We start from the raw sequence: 26504 nt of genomic DNA, 5'->3' as shown, positions 1-26504 counted from the left end.
ACCTCAGGAAATACAAAAATAAATGGTCCCATCTGCTTCTCCTCACAATAATACATTTTAGTGGATTTCTCTTGTGTTCTACCGCTTTTGTAGAAGACTTTGCATACTAACTTTAAAATATAGGCTGTGTCTTTATGTAAACCAAGAAGATCTTTTCCAACAATTTCATTTTCTTTAACATGGAGACATACAGTATTACAAATACACTCATTCAAAAACACAAACATGCAGCGATGCCACAATACTAGGTCACTGAATTGACACAATAATTGGTGCAGTTTCTTTACAATGAGATCACTTAATGCAACAACCTGGAGTCACGGTAGCTAAAATACTTGTCATAAACCTGGCATAGAAATGCGATGTCATTACAACAAATAAAACTTTGAATACTGTTGGCTTTACTCACAATTCAAAGTTTTCACACACAATGTTTAAAAAAAAGTTGCAATCTTCTTTTTCTGGCACTTACGAGTTGTAGTAGATAACCAAATATAGTAGTTACTAGGGTCAGACAATAAAATGAAGGAGCCACATTATTAGCTTTTAACAAAAAAAATCAACTTATCCATACATTTATTGAATTAAAAAATCATCCACTATTTCGCAAGTAATGCTGACCATTTGGTTAACTTGCATTGTTCACTGCCCAACCATTTTCCTCTGACATACCCAGGGTGGGAAGATAAATGCTGGTAGCAATAGCTGTTGTCTTAAGGTAGCTACTAGATTAATAAAGCCTTCATAAAGAATAATAAAAATTAAATAAAGCCAGATTTACAGCTGGTTTTGTACAATCAAGAGTTTCTCGGTTGTTAAGACAAACCCAATTCATAAAAGCTGGGACGTTGAATAAAGTGTAAATAAAAATAGAAGGTAATGATTTGCACAACATTGAAACCCCTATTTGATGGTCAATAGCACACGGACAACATACCCAATGTTAAAACTGACTGCATTTAAAAAAACTACATGCCTAATGATTTTGAGGGAAACGTTTGGGACTGCATATAGTTTACCGCTCTGTAGGATCACTTTTTCTTTAACAACGTTTTGGGAATTTAAGAGCGCTTTCTGTTATTTTGAAAGTGGAATATGTTACAATTGTTGCATAATGTCAGATTTCAGCAATAACAGTTAGGGTGTCTTTTATCTAGCCCCTTTTTTGACATCAGGAACTTTCCCCAAGAACTTGGGGTCTTTTGAGGATATTTTGTATATTTCGATTGCGATTTTGATTTCGATTGCCCAGGTCTACTTTTAGTTAAATTAGATAAATTGATCTCCCCTTAAAAAAGATCCTGGGGGTCAGTACTCTCCTCAGGTCCAGAGCCTTTTAGGTGCAGGGCCTGCAACAGGCAACTTAGGCCTGACTTAAATCTTACACCTACAGTATCTCCGAGTAGTTATAAAGTCCTCAGTAAAATACAGTTGTCATGGTGTATTGTTTTGAGAGGTGGGATAACTTGGAGGATGAGTATGACAAGAGGGTTGTTCAGGCTGAGGGTTGTTTAGTGTTGGTAGTGTTCCCGAGATTCATCCCTTAGAAATGCACGATCACTTTGCTCTTTAATCTTGCGGTAATTCATAATAAATGATGATACTTATGTTTTAGTGTAAGATTTTCCCATTTTATGTTACTGTTGATATTTAAGACAAACTGTAGATTAAGGTTGTTAATCTTTTATTATCCTTTGTTAATAACGGCAGTTAACAGAACTTATTTGTATCCATAGACTGTTCAGAAACACCAAGATAAACTTTGCGTCTCTGTGGTGCAACCAAACAGGGACACAACTTAAGTTAGAACTAGTTTCAACATGGGGTTTAATTCAGACTACACTGTAATTTAAGACAGAATCTACACTCAGCTAGTGCAACAGGGCACAGATGTGCCAACCATTTCCAATGGCTGATAGGTTGAATCTGCAGGAAGGCCGGTTTATTACACCTATTATGGAGCCATGCTGTTGTAATACATTCAGAATGTGGTCTCTGGAAAAAAAGTTGTTTGGCAGCATGTGTTGCTCCAAAACCTGCAAATATGGTTCAGCAATAATTGACTACTTAGACCTCAGGCCAGTTTTGTGCTTCCCCTTGGACACTCTTTAAGGAGCGTTGACCAAGAGAAGGCAGCAACCATTTTTCTGGATCTGGGTTTCTCTTTGCATGGTACAGTTTCAGTTAGCATTTGTGAATGACTCACGTCTTGTTTTCACTTTTGTACTGTTGTCTAAAGATCTGTAATAACACAAATGATGCTTCCTCGTGTTTTTAAGTGAAACTAGTGTTCACATGAAAAGCACGGACATGACTTTCAAAATTCTTAGTTATATATTTTCCTTTACCCAATTATTAGGGGCAACACTATTAAACTGCAACTCAGTTTATGATGATTTATACATTTTGGCATTGTTTTTTTAAAGGCGGAATGTCATTGAATGAAAATCTATAATTGTCCTTAAGTCAAGAAGTCACTTAAGTCACAGGTATGCATAGTTCAATAAATCATTTTGGATTTGTCTCTCATTGGTGTACTGATAGGACAGCTTTATACGCTTCTACTTTTCAAATATATTAGGTGCCTAAGACTAACACTTGTTATGTGGGGTATGCCTGTTTTCTTTAGAGTTCCACCTCTTAAGTCTTGGGCTGTATTTTGTGATTGTGAGAACTATAGATGTTGAAGTCCAGCTTTTGCAACATATTCACTCAAGTCAGGTCTAACATAGTGTACCTGCATGGTGAATTAAAATTTTTTTGAATGAGGGGATGGACATAGGAAGAAAAGGGAGTCCATCTAAATGCCTTAGATGCCCTTCATCAGCCAAGAAATGCCTGTCTGTAGTACATTGCTGTATTAGTGGAGAACATAACTTGTCTGTCACATGTGCTAATGTCTTCTATCTCTTTGCACAGTCACTAATCATCACAGCCAGATTTCTGTCTTTGATTAGTTCAAGTTTTCCAGCAGCATGACCCTGCACTCTGACATCCCTGTGAAGGTAAGGACTCTAAAATAAAGTTTCCCTTGACCTTTAACAGGGCACCAAGATAAGGTTTTATAAAATTCAGATTCCTCCTGATTAGGTGGTAGGGCTCAAAAGTAAATGTTGGCTAGATTTATGTCACAGGTCAGGGGGAAATACAAGAGCCTCTGCTGCACATTCTGCATCATCTTCTTCATCCTCCTCTGGAATATTCTCAGGCTCCCATGTAAAAACATCCGAAGTGTTGTCTGTGAATGAGCCAGAACTGCTCCTGACCATCTCCCATGGACACAAAGCATCTCGCCGGCCCAGGGCTAAGTTTTCTTTTGATCCATCTATCTGCTCTGCACTGTTATCTGCTGGAGCCTCTTCTATACTGAGCCTTGTCTGGTTCTCTGTGAATTTGTCTTTTTCACTAATGGGACTCCCAGGCTTGTTTTCAATCGAAGTTTGAGGATCTTCAGATTCCCAGGGACACACCTCTGCTCCAGAGCTTTCTTGCTTTTTGTCAAGTCCTGGTTTTTCAGTTTCCCAAGGACAAACATCTGCCTGAGAGCTGTCTTGCTTTTTGAGAACCTTTGGCTCTTCCGTCTCCCATGGACAAACATCTGCTCGAGCGCTATCTTGCTTTTTTAAAACTTTTGAATCATCTGTCTCCCATGGACAAACTTCTTCTCGAGCACTATCTTGCTTTTTGAGAACATTTTGGTCGCCTGTCTCCCACGGACACACATCTACACGAGAGCTGTCTTGCTTTTTTAAAACTTTTGGCGCTTCAGTTTTCAATGGACAAAGATCTGCTCTTATGCTCTCTTGTTTTTGTGCAACTTTGGTGTCTTCTGTCTCCCAAGGACAAACATCTACCTGAGAACTGTCTTGCTTTTTTAAAACTTTTGGCGCTTCAGTTTCCCATGGACAAAGATCTTCTCTCACGCTCTCTTGTTTTTGTGCAACTTTGGTGTCTTCTGTCTCCCAAGGACAAACATCTACCTGAGAACTGTCTTGCTTTTTTAAAACTTTTGGCGCTTCAGTTTCCCATGGACAAAGATCTTCCCTTACACTCTCTTGTTTTTGTGCAACTTTCGGTGCTTCTGTTTCCCATGGACAAACATCTTCCTGAGACTTCTTTTGGTGCTTCTGTGTCTCTGATGTATTTAATATTTCACTTTGGACTGCCCCAGCTCCCTCTGTATCCCATGGACAAACATTAGCACGAACTGTGTCTTGCCTTACATGCCTCTCTGATGATCTGGGGGCCTGTGATATACCTGTGTCTGGTTGGCCACTATCCCATGGACAAACATCTGCAAGTCTCTCTTGTCCTTGTGAAATTGTATTTGTTACTGACATTCTTTCAGGGGCTTCTATTTCCCATGGACAAATGTTTCTTTTTTGGCTGTCTTTACCTTCAGATTGTAAGGAACCAGCTTTCAAAGGCAAGATCACTTTTTGTGAGTCTTCTGGTTTGTCTTGATGTCCAGATCCCCAGGGACAAATGTCTACCTTGATGGTCATTGGTGAAGTACAGTCTGTATTGGTTTGTTCTGTGCTCTCCTCTTCCCATGGACAAATGTTGTCCAATTTAGGGGGTTCAGGGAATTCCCATGGACAACTTTCTGTTGACTTGATTGCTTGCTTACCAACATGTAGTGCAGGTGATTGTGCTTGGTATTGTTTCTCACTGCTTATCTCATTTAATTCACCAGGATAGACAGCAGGTTTCATAACTTCTTGCCGCAGGGGCACTGCCAAGGATCCCCTGTCCACTAAAGGATTGAGGTTTTCATACACCACCTCAGTCTTGTCCTGAACATCCCAGGGACAAACATTAGCATATTCATTTTCTTGCTGTATTGAAGGTTTTTGAGGTTCAGCTGTCTCCCAGGGACATACGTCGGAAGCACCTGTCAAAGATGGTTGTGTCTGTGAATCTTTGGCCTTGTAAGCATAATTAATTACGGGAACATCCTGTGATTCCCAAGGACACACATCACCAATACCACTCCCTTGTCTTCTTACATTCCCATGCTCTTGAGATTCCCATGGACATACATTAGAAGGTTCAGGTACCTGCGATTCCCAAGGGCAGACATCTCCTTTGATGCTCTGCTGCTTTTTTTGTCCCTCTCCGGCTGCCTCCCATGGACACACATCTGAATGGGAAATATTACGAGCAGGTGTGATTCGGTTACTTCCTCTTCTGTGAGTTGAAGGAGTTCTACAGCTGCTTGTAGTTTCCCAAGAACTTATACTACTACGTTTACTGTTCTGCCTTGATAAAAACACATTTTCATAATTGCCATCTTTTTGCACATCATCCATGTCCCAAGGGTAGACAGCAGATTTCACAATCACAAGCCTTCTTGGACTTCTGTCAGAAGAATCCCCAGATGACAGTCTGATGGCATTTTGCTTCACAAGACATGGTTTTCCATCTGTTGTTGTCATACTTCTTTTTTGCAGTGACTTCTTTTCTGCGCTTGGACGCCTACTGGATGTTCCTGATCTTGGTGTAGTGGAAGTACTCTCCTGGCTTTTTTGTGAGACGGAATCCTCTTTCTGTAGACCTTCATCTCTTCCAGCCTTGCTTCCAGCATCAATAGATCCCATCATATATTTCACAGAGAGCCACTTGTTGGTGGTGGTGCGGAAGGAGAATACACGTTGATCTTTTGTGACCATTGGTCTTGGTGAGGCTGGTGCACTTGCAGACACAGAGAGCTGTTTCTTGGTGGAATCAGTCAAACATGGTGATCCCTTATCCTCTGACGGTGTCTTTTCTACAGGTGGTAAATGGTCCCAGGGACAGATAAGTACCTCTGGAGAAGCTGGCCCTTTTTCTGCACTATCCTGAGAGTTAGCGTAGGTGACATGCTTCTGGTTTTTGACTCCCGTTTGTTCTTGCTCCACCTCCCAAGGACAAACCTCAGCCTTGTCAAATGACTCTGACTGAAGAGCACTCCTTGTCTGGTCACCAATGGACATGCTTTGCCTGGATCGTGTCAGCACTGTGCTGGCTCTGTTAACCTTGGGTATGTTCTCCATAGAATGGTTTGTAGTGGAGGTTAGACTCCAGGACTTATGAAGCCTGGTGTGATCAGGATGCAGGAGATTGGTGTCAATTGTCAGATTTTGGGCACTGGCTGACTTACAAACCCCCGGTGGAATATCTAGGGAGTCTGTTTCGGAACGACAGGAAAATCTCTTCACAGAATTGGTGTCTAATATGGAGTCTCGCAAGGAAGTGTTTCTTTCTCTGACATAGTGGTGATCACTTTGAGATTTGCGCAAGGATGGTGATGGGGATTTAATTGAACTTCTGTAACTAATACTAGCAGTATCTGGGGCCTTCCTGAAAGAATCAGACTGAGTCAGCTTTCTACTGCGGAAAGATCCATCTTTCTCCTCACGACTACACTGCCGACTCACAGTTTCAGGGATCTCAGCAATGCGTCTAATAATGGATCTTCCCAATGCACATCGAGAACTCCGCTTCTTTGATAGATGAGGGTTGTTTGCTGTCATCTTCTTGGTCTTGTTGACTTCTAACTGGGCATATAACTTCTTCAGCTCATCCTGGTGCACATGAAGAAGGGAGGGAATTGATGAAAGGATGGAGGAAATGGGTGAGAAGATGGAAAGATATGAAGAATAACAAATCAGAGGAAAAGTAAGGCAGGTTTTTGGTTAAACACAGAGTTTAGGAAGAGGAAAAGATAAAGGGTGGAGAGAAGATATAAAGAACAACATATTCATTTGACTGTTTTTATGTCATTTATGATTTTAAATTATGATATGTTTAAGATTAATTTTATAGAGTCTTCATGTCTTTATTAATATAATTAAGGGACATTTATACTTCCAATTTGAATGTGACCTTTGAGTCTTCATCCAGCTTTTGTGAATTATATCCCAATGAAAAGTGATAGCATCGTTCTGAGGAGTTTACCCTAAAGTCTTCTGGGTCCACACTGGGTTCACTCCAAGCGGAGTGAAAGCTGCTGTTGAGGTAGGAGCCAGACCGCCGTAAGTCCACTTCATCTTCATAAACCTCTGCTGCAATCTCCTCTCTCCCAGGTTTGGACACATAAAGGAACTGTGGACACATAGGTATACCATTCATGTTATCATTTTACATAGGGCAAACCCATAGGTATGATGCACAGTCTATGATGTGCTGGGCAGTTGGTTCCAAAACTTAAGCCCAACAATTCTGAATCTTTCCTTAACCCACAAGACGTATGTACTTTATCATGACATCATTTTCCTTTTTATGTAGTTTCCTTCTTTAATGTGCTGGTACCTCCTTCATCTCTCTCTCATCTAACCTATGCACTTCATTTATTTGGTTTAAACATAATTTTTTACTTTGGTCTTTGTTTTAGCTGGGGACATTGGTTATCATCTCTCTCTTTTACCACGAAGAAAACAAACATTTTCTTTAAATATTGGACACATATAATGTCATTGATGTCAGATCATATAATCATCCAAAGAATGACCTAAAAAAAGTGGATAAAGATTTGATTTTCCAACACACTAACAAGTAATAATAATAATAATAATAATAATAATAATAATAATAATAATAATAATAATAATAATAATAATGAAATAATAAGAAAAAAGAATAAAGAAAAAAGAATTCATACATTCTAGTCCCCTTACAGCATTTGAATGCTTAGTAGACGCAAAGAAGAGGCAGTTTTCTCTGGAAAGTTGACATATCTATTTATGTTGTCAGCTTGATAACTAAGAAGCGTAAGGACATCCTATCAACAGATCAAGGTTACTCATTAATCGCCAAATTTAACACTTCAATTGTGGCATTTTTCCTACTTTGATATTGAGTACCTTGGGAATGAAGAGCAGCGCAAGTGTTACAGTGATGGTCACATGGGTGTGTGTGAAAGAGAGCAGCAACATCCAATCAGGATGGAGAGAGGGAAAGGTGAACCTAAGGAAGCCAGAAAACACAAAGTCATATCATAATTGCACTGTCTGTGTAGATTGTTTGAAAATTAGGCACATTTATTTGATTTTTGTTTGTCTTGCCTTAGAAATACAAATATTAAATGTTTACCTGAACAGGTGAAACATGGTGGAGAGAAGCAGCTCGTTGTGGATGGCAATGCCCATGTAGCGAGGCTCATGGAAAGCTGATGGGACCGGCCTGACAGCAGTCCACAGGGAGCTGCCCCAGCACAGGAACAGAAGCTCAGCTGAGAATAGGAAGAGATGATGGTCAGTGGTAATTGGTAAACATCAAACACTGGTTTTGGTATATAAATTTAGTTAAGCTAAGCTATTACTTAGTGCCTGTTTTATACAACTTTTACACAATTGTTTATTTGCCAATACCAACGGAGATCCCTCTGATACTAACATGAAAAAAAAGAATCATATACGGTACATATTTTAAGTAAAAAAACAAACATTTGACATTTTGCTATATTTGTCTACAAATACATTTTCAGCTATACAGCTCTTTAATGTATGTTATTGTCACAAAATAATTAACCTCAAAAACGGATGAAATTGTTTGTAGGCTAATTAGTTAGGTTAATTGATTGGCATACTTGTTTATACTCCATATTGCATTTTAGGCTCTAAATTTGCTGTGCTGTTTTTTCTTTTTCAAGTATCTTCAGTATAATTTTCACCAGAGGTCACTGCATACACTCACCCACAGCCATCATGTAGTCCCAGCGGTCCAGGTAGCACAGGTTAAACCCCTGGCCATTTGATGTGCTTGTTGTGATGAACACTGGGATGTTCCTGTCTCGGTTCTGAAGGACACCAACTGTCCACGCACACAGAAACCAGCTGACTGTCATCAGCATCACTCCCAGAATCCTCAGTAGGTGGAGGCTGGACATGTAGGGAACTCTTTGGGCCGTGCGGGAGAGGAACACCTTCAGAACCCTAAAAAAGGGCATGAACGAATCCAATATTCAGCTACTGAACAAAAATAGTAAACTGTAAACATTTGAGAGCTTTTTTAAGGACTTTTTTGTAAGGACCTTGAAGAGATAATATACATTTTTTGCTCAATAATTCACCTGAAATGCACATGTAATCTTTCTTTTTTTCCTACAATGGTAGAATTAGTTAACTTAAATAATCTTAATTAAAAAGTGTTTGATTGCCCTCGAAAAAAGTCTTATCTTTTTGGAGTTTCTTTTGTAGAAGTGAGAGACTGAGCTGGGACACACCCGTAAACTTAAAACAGGCGTGTACTTCTCCCTGTTTCTTCACTTACTCATAGCTTTTAAATCCTATCAAGGAAATTACAAAATCAATTGAAGATCTAAAATATCATATCCTCTGACTCACAGTTCTCTGAGGTTCTGCAGTTTTACAAATTCCTAAATATTTAGGATAGGTTTGTATGTTATTTAAAAATATGAGAAACTAAACCCCAAACCTACCTGTACATTTTCAGAGTGACTGTGCCATAGACAATAGAGAAGCCAAGCATTCGGACCCAACGGAGCAGGATACATCTGAATGTACTTGGTTTGAAGTACATGATGAAAACCTGCAGAGACACAGATACTCTTACTCTGGGTCAAACCACCTCACATTATTATAGGTAGGACATATGCCACCTCTGTAACTGCAACCCCCCCCCCCCCATTCGATATTTCGAATAGCATTTTACTGAACACACTACAGTGTTAAGATTAATACTACGCTTCAATTCATAGTGACTTTATGATTTTTATTGTATAAGAACTCCTGTTAAGGTAACAAACTTGCCTCAGAGATCTGAAAAACTTTTATTCAGCGGCATTATGCTTTTCTCTCACCATTTAATGTCACTTTCGGTCCACCAATCAGATTACTTCTCCATCTATAAGCAAGTCCCCGATCTGCCCTGAGTGCAGACCATCTCTGCTGATTAAAGCTGCCTGCTCTTAATGTTTACAGCACGTGGTCTCTAACTATGTTTTCACTCTGAGTACTGCAGTTGATCCTTTATGAGTGGTTTGAACACAATTATGTAAATTTGCATTCACATTTTAGGCTTTAGCTGATGCTCTTATCTAGAGTGACAGAGAGTGACAGTCACTGCGGAACAAGATTTAATTCCTGGATTACAGTCATCTGCTCTGCTGTAACCCACTACAAATGCTAAAGCACAAACTGTTGTTCAGTGTAACAGACTGTAAGTATATACAATATAACTCATATTTAACTCAAAGGTCATGCTTTAGAAACAGGCAGCTCATATCTTGAAATGCTGATGAGATCTGGTTAGTGTCTCGCAAAATACAGACAGACTAAGCCATATGCAGGGTCTGATTCACAATTTTATGACAGAGGTGGCATGAGGTTTGCATACACAAACACACAAACATTTATTCATTTAACTATTAACACAAAAAGGATCCTAGATGTTATATATATGTGTATATATTTGTTTAACTTTTAAAAGTAAAATTAAGATTAAGATGTACTGTATACCTAAAGTCATCCATTGAAATGCAGCCTGCCTAAATAATTTATTTAATACAAGTCCTGCTGCCCTTTGACAGAGCAAATAGACAATCATGGTTTAAGGCTTTTGAAGTGGTTCAGCTGAAAAATGTAAGTAATTTGTATATAGTCTGCTTTATTTGTATATAATTTTCACTGTAGACCCATGGAATGTTTTAGGTGAGTAGATGGGGGCTGGGGTTGTATGGTGTGTTGCGCATGATATATAAATTTAAAAAAATTATTTAAAGAAACTTTTGGGGTGGTGCAAGGGGATGTCAATCAGATTTCAAAGTGGGCCCTTTCTACCCCAGTCCAACTCAAAGGATCGTTCCCTGGTTATATGGCGGTAAAGGTAACAGCACGAGTTAAAGTGGTTGCAAAAGTTGTAATAGTTGACTATTTCAATTACCTGAGAGTTACTAATACCACATTTTATAAATACCCTGTTACAGGCTTGACTTGACAGATGAATCAATTGCAAAAAAAATAGCAATGTATTCACAAAAGAAATATATAATGCTAACCGAAGCTAACTGTATGCTGGGCGAGCCTGAGGAAGTGATAAGCAAAACACGTTGTTTGCTCACAATAAAATACAGAACAGTTATTTCTGTGTGCCACATATTTTTCATAGATTTTTCATTGAACACTTTTAACAGTCCCCAAACAAATTTACAAACAGCTGAATCTTGAATCTTGACATACATTTGTTTTGGGCATGTTAAAAATTATTCTGCTACTTGTACATTTGTCTCAGAGCGTGTAAAATGTTTCACATCTTGTGAATTTGTTTTAGAAAATGTAAATTTGTTTTGTCCTTGGTAATAGTGTTTGGGTTTTGTAATTTTGTTTTTCAAATGCAATGCAGTATAAACAAGCACAGGACCACACACAAACACACACACACACACACACACACACACACGTACACACACACACACACACACACACACACACACACACGCACGCACTTACACACACACACACACACACACACACCCACACACACACACACACACACACACACACACACACACACACACACACACACACAGCACTTTCATAAAGACTGGTAAAGTGGCACGTCTCGCTTATGTTAACAGCTCTTTAATTGGTTATTCATTCATTCATTAAAATTAATTTAAAACTTCATTGATAATTGTTATAAAAACTTATTTTCCTGATATCACCACACCCCACTCCAATTCCTCTTCAACACACATACACACACACGCCCTCAACCCACTAACCCTCCCACAAATGGTCCATTATGATATAATCCTTGGCGCTGTGCAGTGATCTGTAAAGAGATTAATCTGCTAGACTCTCACCGGGAAGTAGAGGAGCAGAGAGCCAAACAGGATCGTCTCCAGCAGCAAAAGGCCAGACGCTCGGATCCTCTAAGGGAGGGGAAAAAAACAGAGTACTTAGAAAGAAAAGAAAAAAAAAAAAATCAAGATTTAGAGACAATTCTGTTGTATTTTCACATCATGACCTATTTACTTGTTATTCTGCACATCCATTTACTTCTAACCCCAAGACAGCCTTCACTGTGCTCTCTACAAATTTACTAAAATTCACAGCAATTATGCCTTACAGAACACAGACACTTCTTTCTTTACACTGCCTAGTAGTCTGTTAGTTCTTTGTGGTATGGAGGGCCTTTTGTTTGTTTTAAAGGGTTTGCTATACTTCAATAATGTAAACAATAATGTAAACAGCCTATGATCTTAAACACAAATATTTAACTAATATTTACAATCCCTTCGAGACAGTGCAATGCAATTGTTATATCTGCAAAGGGATACTGAAGAAATCAGTAATCATGTAACTAACTGTAATGGCTTCAATTATATATACCGTAAATTCCGTACTATTGAGCGCACCTGGATATAAGCCGCACCGGCTAATCATAAGTAAATAAATGTATTTGTACATATATAAGCCGCACTTGATTATAAGCCGCAGGTGTCCACGCTATAACAAGAGCTATTTACACAGACGTAGGCTACCGGTAACATCCGCAAATACTGTAGCGTCCATACGGACGTTAAAGGACGACGAGAGCGTTCAAATAATAACTTTTAATAACCCGATCACTGTCGGCCGTGACCACGCCGTTTACAGCAGAGAACAACACATAACTTGCCGTAACAATCCAACTCTCTCCCCCAGCGTTCTCTCATACAGCTACTCAACACGTTCGCTCTGGTGCATTCACTGACTCTCCACATAATCGGAATTATGAACACATTATCAACTACTGACTTTACAACATGAACCGTTACAATACGAAGCCTAGCCGACGGTGTCTGTAACACGGCTGATGAAAAAGATGACCGTAATATATTTCACAAGAAAAAGTCCATCCATTCACTGCCTCAGAATGACTTCATTACTCACTTCCTCAGTCTCTGTTGTCGCTGTCAGTGTCATCTTAACGTGCAGCAGCTCTGTTAGCTTCTTTGACAGCCAGGTCGATCGCCTTTAACTTGAAAGCTACATCATATGTATTTCTCCGTGTGTTTTCCATCATGAGGGTGCGTGCATGAAGCGCAAAATGACTGATATTAAGATCCGACGTGACGAAGTCAAATGTTTTTGCGGCACAAGCTCATTGTCCCCCATAAAAAATCCATACATTAGCCGCACCGGAGTAGAAGCCGCAGTGCTCGAAGTGTGAGAAAAAAGTAGCGGCTTATAGTCCGGAATTTACGGTATATATATATTTTAACAAATGTACATCTATCCACTTAATTATTGTTTTTGTCACTGACATCCTGATACTTGTATTTAAACTGACAATACAGAAAGGAGACCTTTTTTGAAAAAAGTTTGCATTTTTAACCAGTAGCAATTGCACTCTTCAAAGCAACCAGACTCCAAATCTTGTGTATTTCATGAATATTTTCGAAAGATTACAAACCTGACCCAAAGAATTGAGGGTCATTTGTTCTTCTCTACTTAACTAAAGGATGGCCCAGTGTATCCTCTGCTTGATTAGATACCAAAAGAACCAACAAAGCTCCTTTTATATTAAATGAACTCAAACAGCTATTATGATGGCACACACACACACACACACACACACACACACACACACATACTTCTGATCCATTTCAGGCAGTCAGGAACTTTCCAAACCAATACCAACGTCTTTTTCTCAAAGCCAACAATCTTGATATTTTTTCATCTTGACCTTGGCTCCAAGTAGTCACACTTCAATTCTACTTTGCCTTGTCATATTTTTAATTTTTATTTTAATCACAGCACCGCCCCCATTTGGTATTTCAAATAGCCTTTTACTTAACACCCTACAGTGTTAATTTTCGTACTACGCTTCAATTCATAGTGATGTTTCCTTGCGATGACTTTATGGTTTTCATTGTATAAGAACTCCTGTTAAGCTAACAAACTACTACTTAGCCTTTTGGTAGAGAAGAAAGGCAACTGTCTGGTCTAACTGTGTCACTCTTTCTTCTGTCCTTCCCAACTTTTCTTCTCTAAGTTCTGTGCGCTGCAACAAAGGCTGTCCTCTCCAGTTCATTCACGTTATTTTCAAGTCCTTTAAATGCTTTCTTGTTCTTGTTTACTGAATCAGTGTGCTCTTGTCTAGGCCGGCATAGCTCCATTAAAATGATCTAGTCCTGCCAGCTGTCACAGCTGGTAGCTGGCATAAGCGCCTCTCATCACATCAGGACATGGAGCATTCATCTTTTCCTTCTGGTTGGATCTCCCATTTTCTTCCAACTTTCTTGTAAACACTTTCTTTTCTTTGTGTCTTTTTGCTTGGTTTCTGCTGTTATTTTTTTCCCAAGTTACCCAGTTTTAAATGGCTGGTCCATTATTTTTGAGCCAATCAAAAATGATAACTGTGAGAGAAGAATAAGATCTTTAATGTCATTTTCAGATTCCTGCATTGATGATACAAAATGACTGATCTACTGTTGTGTGATGAAGGCTAACAATATAAACTATTTTTAAACTATTTAAGGTGTTTTTAGTTGTTGTTGTTGAGGCAACATGGGAAGGAAAAAACAGGCTTAATTTTTGGAATCCGGTGGAATATAGTTTAAGCTTACTTTTTTTTTTTTGAGGAAATATGTTATTAGCCTCATGAAGGCTGATAACATATTTGTTGGCTTCAGATCCATGTGAGAACATGTTTATTTTCATGCATTTCATCTTTCTTCTTTGCAAGAAACTATGAAAAAACAAGATTTAACTGAAGGACAGATCACGACATAAACCAGAGAAGTCTTTGCATGAGACTCACTGCCTGAATAAGCTCTCTTTATCATATCTCCATCCCATCTGTATGGTGGCTGTGAGCCACCATACAGATGGGATGGAGGATGGAGATGGCATGGATGGAGATGGAGCCAAAGGTGAGGCAAAAAAATCTGACTCACCCGGTTCCTTCGATGTTTGTAGGCCACTAGCATGCTGACAAAGATGAGGAGCATGAAGACCCCCTGAACGGCCAGCACAGTGGCCCTAAGGAGCCAGGCCTCCTGCACCCAGCAGGGGGTGCCGTCCTGACAGCTCCTACAGCCGGGCCAGCACGGCAGACAGATGGGCAAGTTTGGGTAACACACACGGCTGTCTTCACTCCCGTTCAAAGGGCCACCATCTGCGCGAACACCCACACAAACCCATGTGCGGCTCCATGAACATGTGACTTAGAACCTCACATAACACATACCTGTGGTTGACAAGTTTCTACCACAGTAATGTCACAAATATTTTTACCAGCATTCAGTTGGACTAAACACGTTTTTTTTTCAATATATAAGTCTCAAAGTTCATCTGAATTACTAATGCATATTGATACTCACTGTAGTTAAAGGCCTAAGCTGAAAACTTAAAACTCAAACAATTGCTCCTCACCTGATTCACCCTCTTATCTAAATACTGTATTCGCTGTGTGCCAATAGGGTCTATAATCTTTGAAGGACACATCTCAGGGATGATTGAGAAAAACCTCCTTCCTTGCATTTCAAGACTGTTGCATGGGGTGCATAGTTCATGACTGAACCTATCTTGAGAGTCATTGTGCAGCTCTTCAATGAATATGTCTAACTGTGAAGTAACAATTAAAAACAATTCTAATTATAAGTTTGTGGTTTAGACTAAAACAGACTGAAGGCCAATTCAAGCTACAACATATTGTTTTATATTATAGGTACAGATTTGCATCAACCACCATTTATTATGCTTCTTTTTTGTGTTTTTATTACTACATACTGTTTTTTTAAAACTGTACCGCACTTGGTCAACGGAACCTTTTCAGCAGCCAGTCACAAATTGTGTTCTTCTATTGGTCCACATGAGCGTTAAATAGGATTATCAGGTCTTTTTTCTTGTCAGCTACATGGCTTTTAAAAAGGTTTCAGAGGTTTTGAAAATGGCTTTAACTAAACTATTCAGTTAATGTTGGCTGTGAAAACATTTTTTTTTTTAAAATAGAGGAGCTTAAAAGTTTGGTCATGTTGTGAAACAGGAGCATATTGACCTGCTGTTAGATATGCCTTCAATGCAAACAGGTATACAGATCTTATATTAGGTGAACTTGTTCTTCCATCATGTCATCCTTATCTCTTTGATTTGATTTACAAGAGAGTTAAATTCATTAAAACAGACATTTATGGGATGAGTTATGAAAAGCCTATACAGATTTAAAAAAAATCTAATTTCTACAACAATTCCTTTATTTTACCGTAGGAAACAGAACATAATTGGAGGTTAATAATTGTCTTACCTAAGTCTTGGATTTGAATCTCAGGGTTGTAGTAACCTTCTTTACAGCGGCAGCAGTACTGACCCAGTCGAAAACCCCTGCCTGGGACAGGTACACACTGAAAGAGACAGAGAGATTGTTTTCTATTATGCTTGTATTTGGATGTTCTTTGCTGAGTGAGATTGAATGTCCACTTTTTAGTAATGATAAAAAATTAGATTTAATTAAATAACATAGGCATGTTTTGTAATGACCTTTTATTTGCTCTTGTGCTTAATGAGAAAGGACTTGAAATAACAAAGTCCTTTACAACTACAAATCTCCAAAAAATCCCTTTATAGTAAGCTATTGTTTCACATTTGTTAAGTGGCATACTTTTCAGCTGCATCTGATTGTATCAGATCGTATCATTCAATATTTTAACATTTAACATTATTCGTTCCTGAATTGGATTGTAGCCTGTGTATGGAGGCTTGGTATCATCATCTAAAAAACACAGCTATTATGACTTAATACTGTATATTTGATTCCCACTGGTTCAATACCTCAATAAATACGGTTCAAACAAGTGGCCATGTTCCTCTCACTCTGATTCTAACGTCAATTCAGCCAACATGACACAAACACACACACACACACACACACACACACACTGTCTGTTTGTTGATCTAAGTTAAAAGCTAAATGGACACATAATGCCTGAGCATTATCCTTTCTAGAGAGCTCTGGCCCCACACACATGAATACGCACACATGTACACATGCAGACACAAACACACACTGTCCTCTCAAATGTATACGCCAACACCCCACCCCCATCATAGCTCTAATGCCACAGGCTGAACATTAATGTGATATGGATTAAATAGAGGGATCACTTAAGTCCCCTCATGGTCACATCTAAACACTATCGAAGTGAAGGCGCACTAAATTGTAGTAGATCAAAGAATTCAGTTATTAAGCAGGTTTGATGTGAAATACATTGAAACCTGCAGCTTTAATTCTGCAGTATTTAAATGCATTATGATTCTTGATGTTTAATTACTTAGTAACCATTAATCTAATCACAAACAACTCCCACCTAACCATATAACATATAGAAATTAACACGGTTTTTAGCGTTAGTAAATTGAAAATGTAATCCAAAAGTCCACTTGAGATATAATATCTATACTCAAGTTGTATATAAAAATATAGAAACTGTTTTCGGGGTCTGGACCTTTGCATTATAAGTGTTGTGTTTGTAGTACATTTGTTATCCAACTAGAATTGGCCAATCAGGTATCAGCAAACAATGTTGAAGGCAGGAAAAGTTGTCTGTATGGAGAGCAAAAGCAAACGGGAAACAATCCACCCATAACTAGTTATCTGACAGGGATTTATTTGTCCTTATGAGCAGCCATCAAATGAAACCTTTCCACTTGAGCGACAAAACTGCTCGACACTGTGTAGTGAAGACCAAAGCATCAGAAATGACCGATTCCACCTCCATCACCTGTTTTCACCAAACTTTAGACTAATAAAAAGCTAATACGGTACATGACTTGTTAATATTTTAGTTTTTCATGTTCATACTGCTGAAGAAAGCCAGAGGAACGCCTCTGTGTAATTTCGTATTTACTTTTAAACTAAGATTAGCCATAAACAGATAAATGAGCACATGGGGACATAATGAACTAAGAAATTATGGAATTTATTTCGCAGATATATCTGAAGGGGAGCATTTTGCGTTGTTTTTTTTTATTTTATTATTTTGGACAATATTACTGAGACTTCCTGAACTACCTTGTTACGTAGGTTTCTTTGAATTGTCTCTTAAAGGCAGTTTTTGCTCTTGCTAAACATTGCTTAGTGCTGAGAGTGATTAATGTATGGTCTTTGTAGATAACATTACAAAGAGTAAGGCTTTTTACTTGCCCTTTTGTAACTTCATATAATGAGAGTAAGGTTGTTTCAATGCTCTTTTGTCAAGTGTCTTGAAATCACACGTGTTATGTATTGTGTCGCTTAACAAATACATTGATTGATTCATTGATTGACTGACATGAGCATCCCAAACAATACCTGCATAAAAGGAAAGAGGAATAAAGGTGATATAAAGTTGAGCAAGACAGCAGGAAATGTGTGACCTGGTACTTGCTCATTCAGGTTTGAATCCTCTAAACCAGGTAGGATAGGACAGTGGGTGCCAGGTGGATTTGGAGACTGTTCTCCTCTTGTGTTACAGACTCCTGTACATGAAGGGGAACTATGTCAGCAGGCTTGGATTAACGTCATAATCCATCAGATCATCCTGCGGCATGCCACCCAGAGAAACCATCTTTAAATAGATGGCTGAGATAAGAGTTAGAGGATTGGGCCAGTACAGACACGCTGGCAGGGAAAAGGGACAGTAAAGCAGTAGATAGGAATGTTTAAGTTTGAACAAGCAAAAACATGTGCAAAGGATCAAAAACAGACAACTATATTTGTGTAATAGAAAAATAGAATAAAAAAAGTAATTTAAAAAATTTCAGGATAGAATGACCATAAAACCTTTTACAGCTGCCTTGTCAAACAAGTCCCCTCTGGGGTCTCATGAGACAAGACATAATAATCACAGGATGTTGTGAAATATTACAAACTTACCCAATATGGCAGAAAAAGCAACATAATCAATGTTTGTCTTTCTATCAAAGCTCCCGAGACACATCTATCAACAAATGAGCAATGAAGAACATATGAAGCTGCTTTGTTATGTGCACAAGGATTCCATCGGTCACTCTGTGAATTGTCCTGAATATTTCCTGTCTCATGATCAATGATTACTGTTTCTTGTGAGTCTTGTTTTAATAGTAAATTACACAGAGTATTCCCTCTGGTTTACTTTAGCAGAATGACCGATAAAATAAAGAGTTTTTTGTGTTGTATTGTATTGTATTGTGTTGTGTTGCTGTTAACGGTTGTCAAGTTTGGGGAAATTAAAACATCATAATTTGTAAGAATCTTTGTTACAGTAAGAACATGCACGCTTTTTGTTTTATCTTCTTCAGCTGATTGGCTTTCATTACTGCATCAAGTAGATTTGTGGCTGAAGTTTTGAATTTTGATCTAAAATAGACTGTCAAATGGAATTTTCTGTTTATGGATAGAGATTAGAGATTATCGTCAGTGGGAATGAGGATGTCCATACACTGGATTATGTCTTGCCTCTATCTACCAAAGTTTGCCGATACCTCAATGATCAATGCACCTCAAATATACTACAAATATAAAACAGAACCACGTACACATTAATTTTTACATAGAATCTGTAGGTATAGATATGCATATTAAAGATGCAACTTTAATAGATGTTGGGGTACAAACAAGCATATGCCCAATGTAATTTTCTAATTCTTGTATCTGGTAAACCAATTTGGGACCATGTTAAATAAAACCCATATTCAATACATAAATCCGGTGAGAGACACAAAGAATATTTTCTTACTCTGATTACTAAATTATTTACTTAAGAATTTTCATTTCTTTTACTCACACCAAGACTGTGGCAATGGGCATGTTGTTTAAGACCACTGTGAGTTTAAGAGTGATTCAAAACTAGCTAAACATGAATGAGTACAGGACTCAGCAACCCACATTCATTGGCTCTTGGCAACAGGGGGCCTAGGGAGACAGCTCTGTCCATTTTTTTGAATTTACAATATTTTAAACGCTGGGTGTAATCATAACCTATTACTTATTTAAATACTACTTTACTAACTTCTCTATACAACCAGTGGAGACGCCCCCTGTTGGACAATAGAATGAATGCAGGTACAAAGTATAGTTCCAATTAGGATTTCTACATCCACATGTAGCAACTTCGAACAAAATTAGCTCATAAATCAGCAATTCTTCACTTTTGTTACCATGATGAAAAAGTGCACAACAGTTAACTTTCTTATTCTGAGCTCAAAAACAACACATCATTGTGTTTACCTCCATGGTGGTGCGATTGCACTGGTGAGTGTCTGCAAACCAGCCATCTCCTGTAGCACACTGGTCCAGGTCAATGTCTTGAATATTGACATCCACACGGATCACACCTCTGACACAGAAACGCATACACACAAGTAAAAAAAAACACAGGCTGGGTTACTCTATTGATTTAAACATTCAAAATGCTTTTCAAAATGTTCTCCCAAGTGCTGCAGAACTCACTCTCTTTTTCATTGTTTTGGCATTAATGCAAGATAATTGACCATATTAACATTTGATATGTTTATTGAGTTTAAATGCATAATTATTTTGTCTTTGTTTCAGTGACAAATGCAGCCCAATTCTTTGTTGTTAGGGAAACATGATGGCTAAGTTGGGAAACTTATGAAATTCTCTACGCAAACTTTGAGAAACAATTATGAACTTTGCAGACTGACTGAATTAATAGTTTGGACAACCCTTGTTGACCTGCAAGAAGGTCTAAAGTCTGGCAAGCTAAGTCTAAGTTTCAGCATGTATGTTTATACGATTAAGATGTTTTAAAATCGTGCATTTTTTTCCATTTCTGCGGGTTTGCATGAATCTGTAAGTTGGTTTCGATGTGTGTGTCCTAACCTGAACTCTGGTGTGAGGTCAGGCTTTAGACCGTAGAAGGGCGTTGACAGGATGATCATCCAGCGGGGCTCAAAACGCCCATCCTTACAGTCCAGAAAGGGGGCGCTGGACCAGCGAACCCCGCTGCGATTGGTCACGTAGCTGTCCCCCTGTCTCCACTTGGGCGTATCAAGGGTGCTTAGGTCATTAAGGAGCACCCGCTTTGACAGTACTGTCATTGGCTGATTGGACTCGGGGAATTTAAAGCTTCTGAACCAACTGTCGTCAGGGGCGGGTGCAGGTGGGTGCAGGCTCTCCCAGGCCTTGGATAAGTCCTGAAGGATGATGGTTTGAATCTTTGCTGTGGGGTTTCTGGAGGCGCGGAGAACCAGCTGTGGTACTGCTGCCATCGGGTCAGCATCAAAGGTGAGCAAAGCCCGCTGGATAAGCAGGTCGGCCTCCAGGAGGGCGCGGACCAGAGCGTGGTACCACTCCATGTCCTCCTGCACTGTGCTCTCTCTTAGGTCACTCGCCTGGAAGATCATGTTCAGGAAGTTTGCTGTGTTTGCCAGCGCGTTCAGAGCCGGTCTGAGAGGGGCGCTGAAGCTGTCCGGCAGGGAACCCATCTGGTCCGGGGGGCTGTACGGTTTTGAGCAGCGGCCCCCCTCTAGAGTGAGGGGGTCTCCTGTGTACATAAAGGTATCTGCTGGGGTCCAGTCGTCCTCCTGCAATGTTGGAGCTTCTGAAGAAAGCACTGCAGACCAAGAGGGCTGGGGAGTTCTAGAAGAGCTGGGGGGCCTTAGACGGAGGTCTAATTGTCTTGTGCTGTTTGTCAAAGAATCAGTGCTGTTGTCTGCCTCAAGCGTGACTCCTGATGGGAGGTCTGGAGTTACTTGCGCCCTGAGAATGGAAGGGAGCAGAAGGAGAAGCCAAACAGGATCCATCGCAAAATCAAGAAGAAGAAGAAGAAGAGGAGGAGAAGGTTTCACACACCCACAACTCCGTCTCTTTTTGCAAGTTAACCCTTTTGTAAATCCGTTTGTGAGAAAAGAAATTCACATGTTTGCCTAGACTTGGGCTTTGTTTATCTTAACGAAGCAGCAGGTGTCCGGGAGGAGCGCGGCTCCTCGCTCTGTGGCGCTCACACTCACAAACTGTGCGTAAAGCTCCATCTGTGCGCACCATGAACACGCACTCGCGCACTCTAACATTGGCTCAAAATGTCGCATGAAAATATTATGAAAGCTCGGTGCCCTCGTTGGCGTGGGTAGGTGAGCATCAATCCCCGCATATCTGCGTCTTGTTTAGCCAACCTGTGATGCCTCGCCGTCTGCGCGGTTCAAAGACGCAAAGCCGTGCGCCAACCTCCGAAGCAAATGCGGTGAGTGCAAGATGAGCAGGAGGCGGGGAAGAGGAGGAGTAGGAGGGGAAAGGCTAAAACTGGGGGAATCCCGTGCTTGCTGGGAGGAGGAGGAGAGAAGGAGGAGGAAAGTACTGTGTTGCAGAGATAGATGGAGGAGAGAGGGAGGAGTGCAGATGTATTTTCTCCACTCAGCTCTCTGTCTGTCTGCCGCTCTGCTATCTGCACTCCAAACAGCTTCCAGCACGTCTGACGGAGACTCCTGATGCTTGTCCATCACCCTCCTCCCCCCTCCTCTCTCCGATAATCATCTCCCTTTTATCTTCACCTCCCTCCTCACCCGCCATATCGAAAGGAAAGCTCTTTTGAAAGGTGATGAGGAAAAAAAAAATGTGTGTGTGTGTGTTTTTGCTTGCTTGCGTTTGCGTGTTTGCGCGCGCGTGTGCGTGTGATCACAGAATATGATGGTGTAGTCAGGGATCAAGGTTAAGTTAAGCCCTACTGCATTTGGACTCCATCAAGGACCTGCAGGATGGATGAATGGATTAACCCCTTTCGGACACTCATAAACACTCACACACGCGCACACAGAGTTTTGCAGCATCAGGGATTTCCCTGTTTGCATACAACGCACGTGTGTGTGTGTGTGTGCGCGCGCGCGCCTGTTGTGTATATGTGTACATCAAAGTCTGGCTGAGCAAAAGATATACTGCATGAGAAGTGTGAGTGAATAAAGGGAAGAAAGATAGAGAGCATGTTTACAGAGGAGTGATGCAGACAAGAATCCTTGTTTTGGTGACCATGGCAACCAGTTTCTGAGAACCCCACCACCACCCTCAACTCCCAAGCTCCCAACTCCTCTTGTATACACACAGATGCACACAATTATGTACACAGACACTCCAACCTCCCACCATGACTTCACTGCAGAACGTCAAAGGTGCTGCAGTCGAGCTTAAAGAAGACAATAAGGCAGAGAAACTGAGAGAGTGCCACTGTGTTTGTCTGAGCCCATGTGTATATGTTGCATTGTATGTATTTCAATACAGAGGGAAAAGGGAAAAAAAACAAGTGTCTGAACTAGAAGATGCCATCAGTTATACACAACATAAATTGTTGTGTATAATTTTTTACACTTTTTTAAGATTTATTTCTGGGGGCTTTTTGTACCTTTATTGAAGAAACAGGACTGTGGATATGAAAATTGGGACAGGAGAGAATGGGAGTGACATGTGAGAAAGGATCCAAAGGTCAGATTTGAATCCGGAGTGTCTGCTTTGTGGACAATAGCCTCGATACAAGGGGGGAGAGGAACTAACCATTCCTAACTTCTTCTTAATCTTACTCTATCACTTTCTCCCTCTCTCACACAGTCTTTGCTCTTTTCATGGGGCAGGACAAGGCTTTAATAATACCTGTAACCTGTAATTCCTACCTATACCATTAAATCCATCCTTCATTTCATTTCTCGTATTCCCCTTTCTGTCACCTCATCTTTCCATCTTTATTATAATGGAAGGACCATTCTTAATACACTACTGGCTCAGTTGCCGCCACTCCAGATATCCCCTCATAAATCTGCTCTGTCCTGCAATTCAATAAATGTGCCCCAGTCTGTTATAATTATTTCTAATCAGAGCCTGTGAATCCTGCAAGATTTGAACAGTCACATCAGTGTTTTGAGAGAATGTTTTTTCTATATTCATTCAATCTTCCTGTTGCAACTTGAAATTCTTCTTTTACTCTGGTTCTTTTTTATGTTGGATCCAGTTTTTTTTTAGACATGAACATTACAATAAAGATTACTTTTGTCTTCAGTCCAACATTATAAAATCATTTTCTTTTCAAAGAAAGTAAGTAAGCAAAGTTTTGTTAAATAGCACCTTTCAAGAACAGACATAAAAAAGTGCTTCACAACGAAGAATTTTTCACTGAAAACTGTTACCTTCTGACACCAAAATACAACATGGAGGTACTATTTCAGCCAATACATTGATCTTTCTTTTAACCGTTAGTTAAAGATTCTGCATGAAAAAGCAGAATTGTTATTGAAAGGTTTTAGTTTGTAGTCTAAGTCTATTGAACACAAGCGTTGAAACAGTTTGGCTGTACGCAACAGTACATATGGAATGGGAAAAGGACAACACAACCCCTCATAAACAAATCCTGTAGTCCATTATTGGTTATTGGCTTTAATTGATGACTTTTAATTCTTATTATAATTTCTTAAATTATAAATCGGTGTGTAAACAGAGCTGACGCATGGAAGGAAAAGTATTGGTCATGCAGGAGTCCTTTGACGCGAACTACATTAGAAGTCCTAAAACATTTGTAGCGTCGCACCCTCCTGACATGACTTAACCAAGATATATATACAAGATGATGCTGTTGCAGTGAGCTTACTAAATTAATATCAAACCACAGACCATTTTCAGTAAAGTAGATTTTTGTTGGACATAATCAAATCAATAGAAAAGTAAGACACATTTTTGCACATACTTAAGGTGTACCACATTTTCATTACATTGTCACAATGACAATCTAATCTAAGATAACTGATTTGTGTTGCAAATCAGGACAATGTCAGACAGGATGAGAGATAAAGACATGCCAGATGATTTATTCTGCGAAACAAAACAGAAAAACACAAAATAAAATCCTACAACACAAAACAATAAAACTGTGATGTAATGTTAATGCTGTAAACTGCTGACCCAAACCTACAGGATACAGGATAAATCACATCATCAGTCAGCTGTGCAGGCAGCTCGTTAGTTTGATTACTCTACGTAAAGCTGGTATGAACAAACACTGACAACACTGAACAAACATTGACTGACATTAATTTCCCAAGGACCTTAACATAATCTTAATTCATACAAATGTTGACGATTTAAGTGAGTGGATTTAAATCATCCTCAAATTAATGCTACTCTCTTCAGTATGAGGGAAACACACATTTATGTCCCCACAACTATAGCAATACCTCATCTCACACCACTCACACCACTCACACCACTCACACCACACACACACACACACACACTCTGCAAGGATTGATCACCCTCCATCCACTCTCACACATTATCTGTATTCACCAACAGCGTCATCTATCAGTGCACGTTAGCCTGCAGCGCCCTCTACCTGTAAAACTGCAATAAAGCATCAGTCCAGGTCAATGTTGGTACTGACAGATCAGACTCAAACTGGGTGTGTTCAGTGCTGTCTGTGATGAAAACAATCTGCTGCTGGAGATCATGCAGACAATATAATCTAAAGTTTTTGGTTTTTGTTTTTTTTTAGCTTTGTGCAAGAACTGTGAATCTAATACTTTGTTTTCCCTGCACTTTACTGACTGAAGCCATGACAACAGGGAGGAGGAACCAATTGCAGAACTTAAAAGAATATTTTATTTTCTTAAACAAATAGGCAAACTAAAACTTACTCTAAACTAACTTAAAAAATATCCAAAAGAAGAAAACACAGGGAGCCACGGGGAACAGAAAACACGGACATCCAACATGACATCCAACAAACTACAATCAAGAAACACTGAAGACAGAGCAAAAATATAAATCAGGAAACAGTTAAGACTGAACTAAGAAACACACAAGGGAAACACAATGGCCACAGATGACAAAATAAAGATAACAGATAACACGAACCATCAAACTAGGAAACATTAACACATGTAAAACAGGCAACACTAAGGAAAAATAAAACATCAGAACTCAAAACTCTAAAAGAAAACATTAACAAGACCAAACCATGACATTTTCAGGTTAAAAACAGTTACGTTGTGTCAGACGATGAGTAAAGTGTTAGATAAAGTGAAAGGTAGTGAACACAGAAATAATGACGAATCAGTCAGAATCAGGGACTTTGCAGCCAAGAAATAGATTATTGGGTGGACAGAGTGACAGCACTGTGGCTGAGGACTTAATAAACTTGTTCGGCTCACACAATTCTGGGAGAAAGCCAAAGAGAAGCACTTACTTTCCTTACACCTCATTAAATGTGAGTTGTAAAATAGTTAAAGACAATTAAAGTAGTCCATGTCAAGCTGTGATTGGCGAAGAATTCAGAGCTTTTTCTTTGGTAAAAGACTTAATACAGCAAAGTACAAATACTCAACTGCATTGAAATCATTATAGAAAAAAAGATATAAAGTGATGATTTTGGAGTAATAGTATTGCCTATTTATTTAATCAATTACCATTTAATATGGCTTTAAACATATACTTTGGTTGAAAATAAATGTAAAAATAAACAAAATGTGCTTACTTTGGAAGCTTGATCCAAAGGTATGACCTGGATGACTGACAAGCACAGACAAAATTTGTTTACCAAGCCATGTGCTTTTTCTTTTGTTGTT

At 39.3% G+C, this 26504-nt stretch overlaps 1 protein-coding gene across 1 annotated transcript; it reads right to left on the bottom strand.

Moving 5' to 3' along the window:
- Window positions 1-47: 47 nt before the first annotated feature.
- gpr179 (G protein-coupled receptor 179) lies at window positions 48-22358 on the bottom strand. Its single transcript, XM_079337429.1, has 12 exons — window positions 20791-22358; window positions 20176-20284; window positions 16237-16333; window positions 14888-15108; window positions 11807-11875; window positions 9422-9531; window positions 8677-8915; window positions 8074-8212; window positions 7845-7947; window positions 6940-7086; window positions 1103-6566; window positions 48-1070 (listed from the first exon to the last, which is right to left on the bottom strand). The coding sequence occupies exons 1-11, from the start codon at window positions 21711-21713 to the stop codon at window positions 3129-3131; spliced, it is 5595 nt and encodes a 1864-aa protein (XP_079193555.1). The 5' UTR covers window positions 21714-22358; the 3' UTR covers window positions 48-1070; window positions 1103-3128.
- Window positions 22359-26504: the final 4146 nt, after the last annotated feature.

Source organism: Symphodus melops, assembly GCF_947650265.1.
Source record: "Symphodus melops genome assembly, chromosome: 2".
NCBI classification, from domain to species: domain Eukaryota; kingdom Metazoa; phylum Chordata; class Actinopteri; order Labriformes; family Labridae; genus Symphodus; species Symphodus melops.
The sequence above is the reverse complement of the archived record's forward strand: the minus strand, read 5'-3'. Positions and strand labels throughout refer to the sequence as shown.

Bases quoted from the DNA above. Each gene is read 5' to 3' on its own strand.
- gpr179 (XM_079337429.1), bottom strand. From the start codon at position 21,713: ATGGATCCTGTTTGGCTTCTCCTTCTGCTCCCTTCCATTCTCAGGGCG. The intron at 11,876-14,887 runs GTGAGTCAGATT...CCCCTCCCTTAG, and splicing joins ACAAACATCGAAGGAACCGG to AGGATCCGAGCGTCTGGCCT. The intron at 9,532-11,806 runs GTGAGAGTCTAG...GTGTCTCTGCAG, and splicing joins CTCTGCTCCTCTACTTCCCG to GTTTTCATCATGTACTTCAA.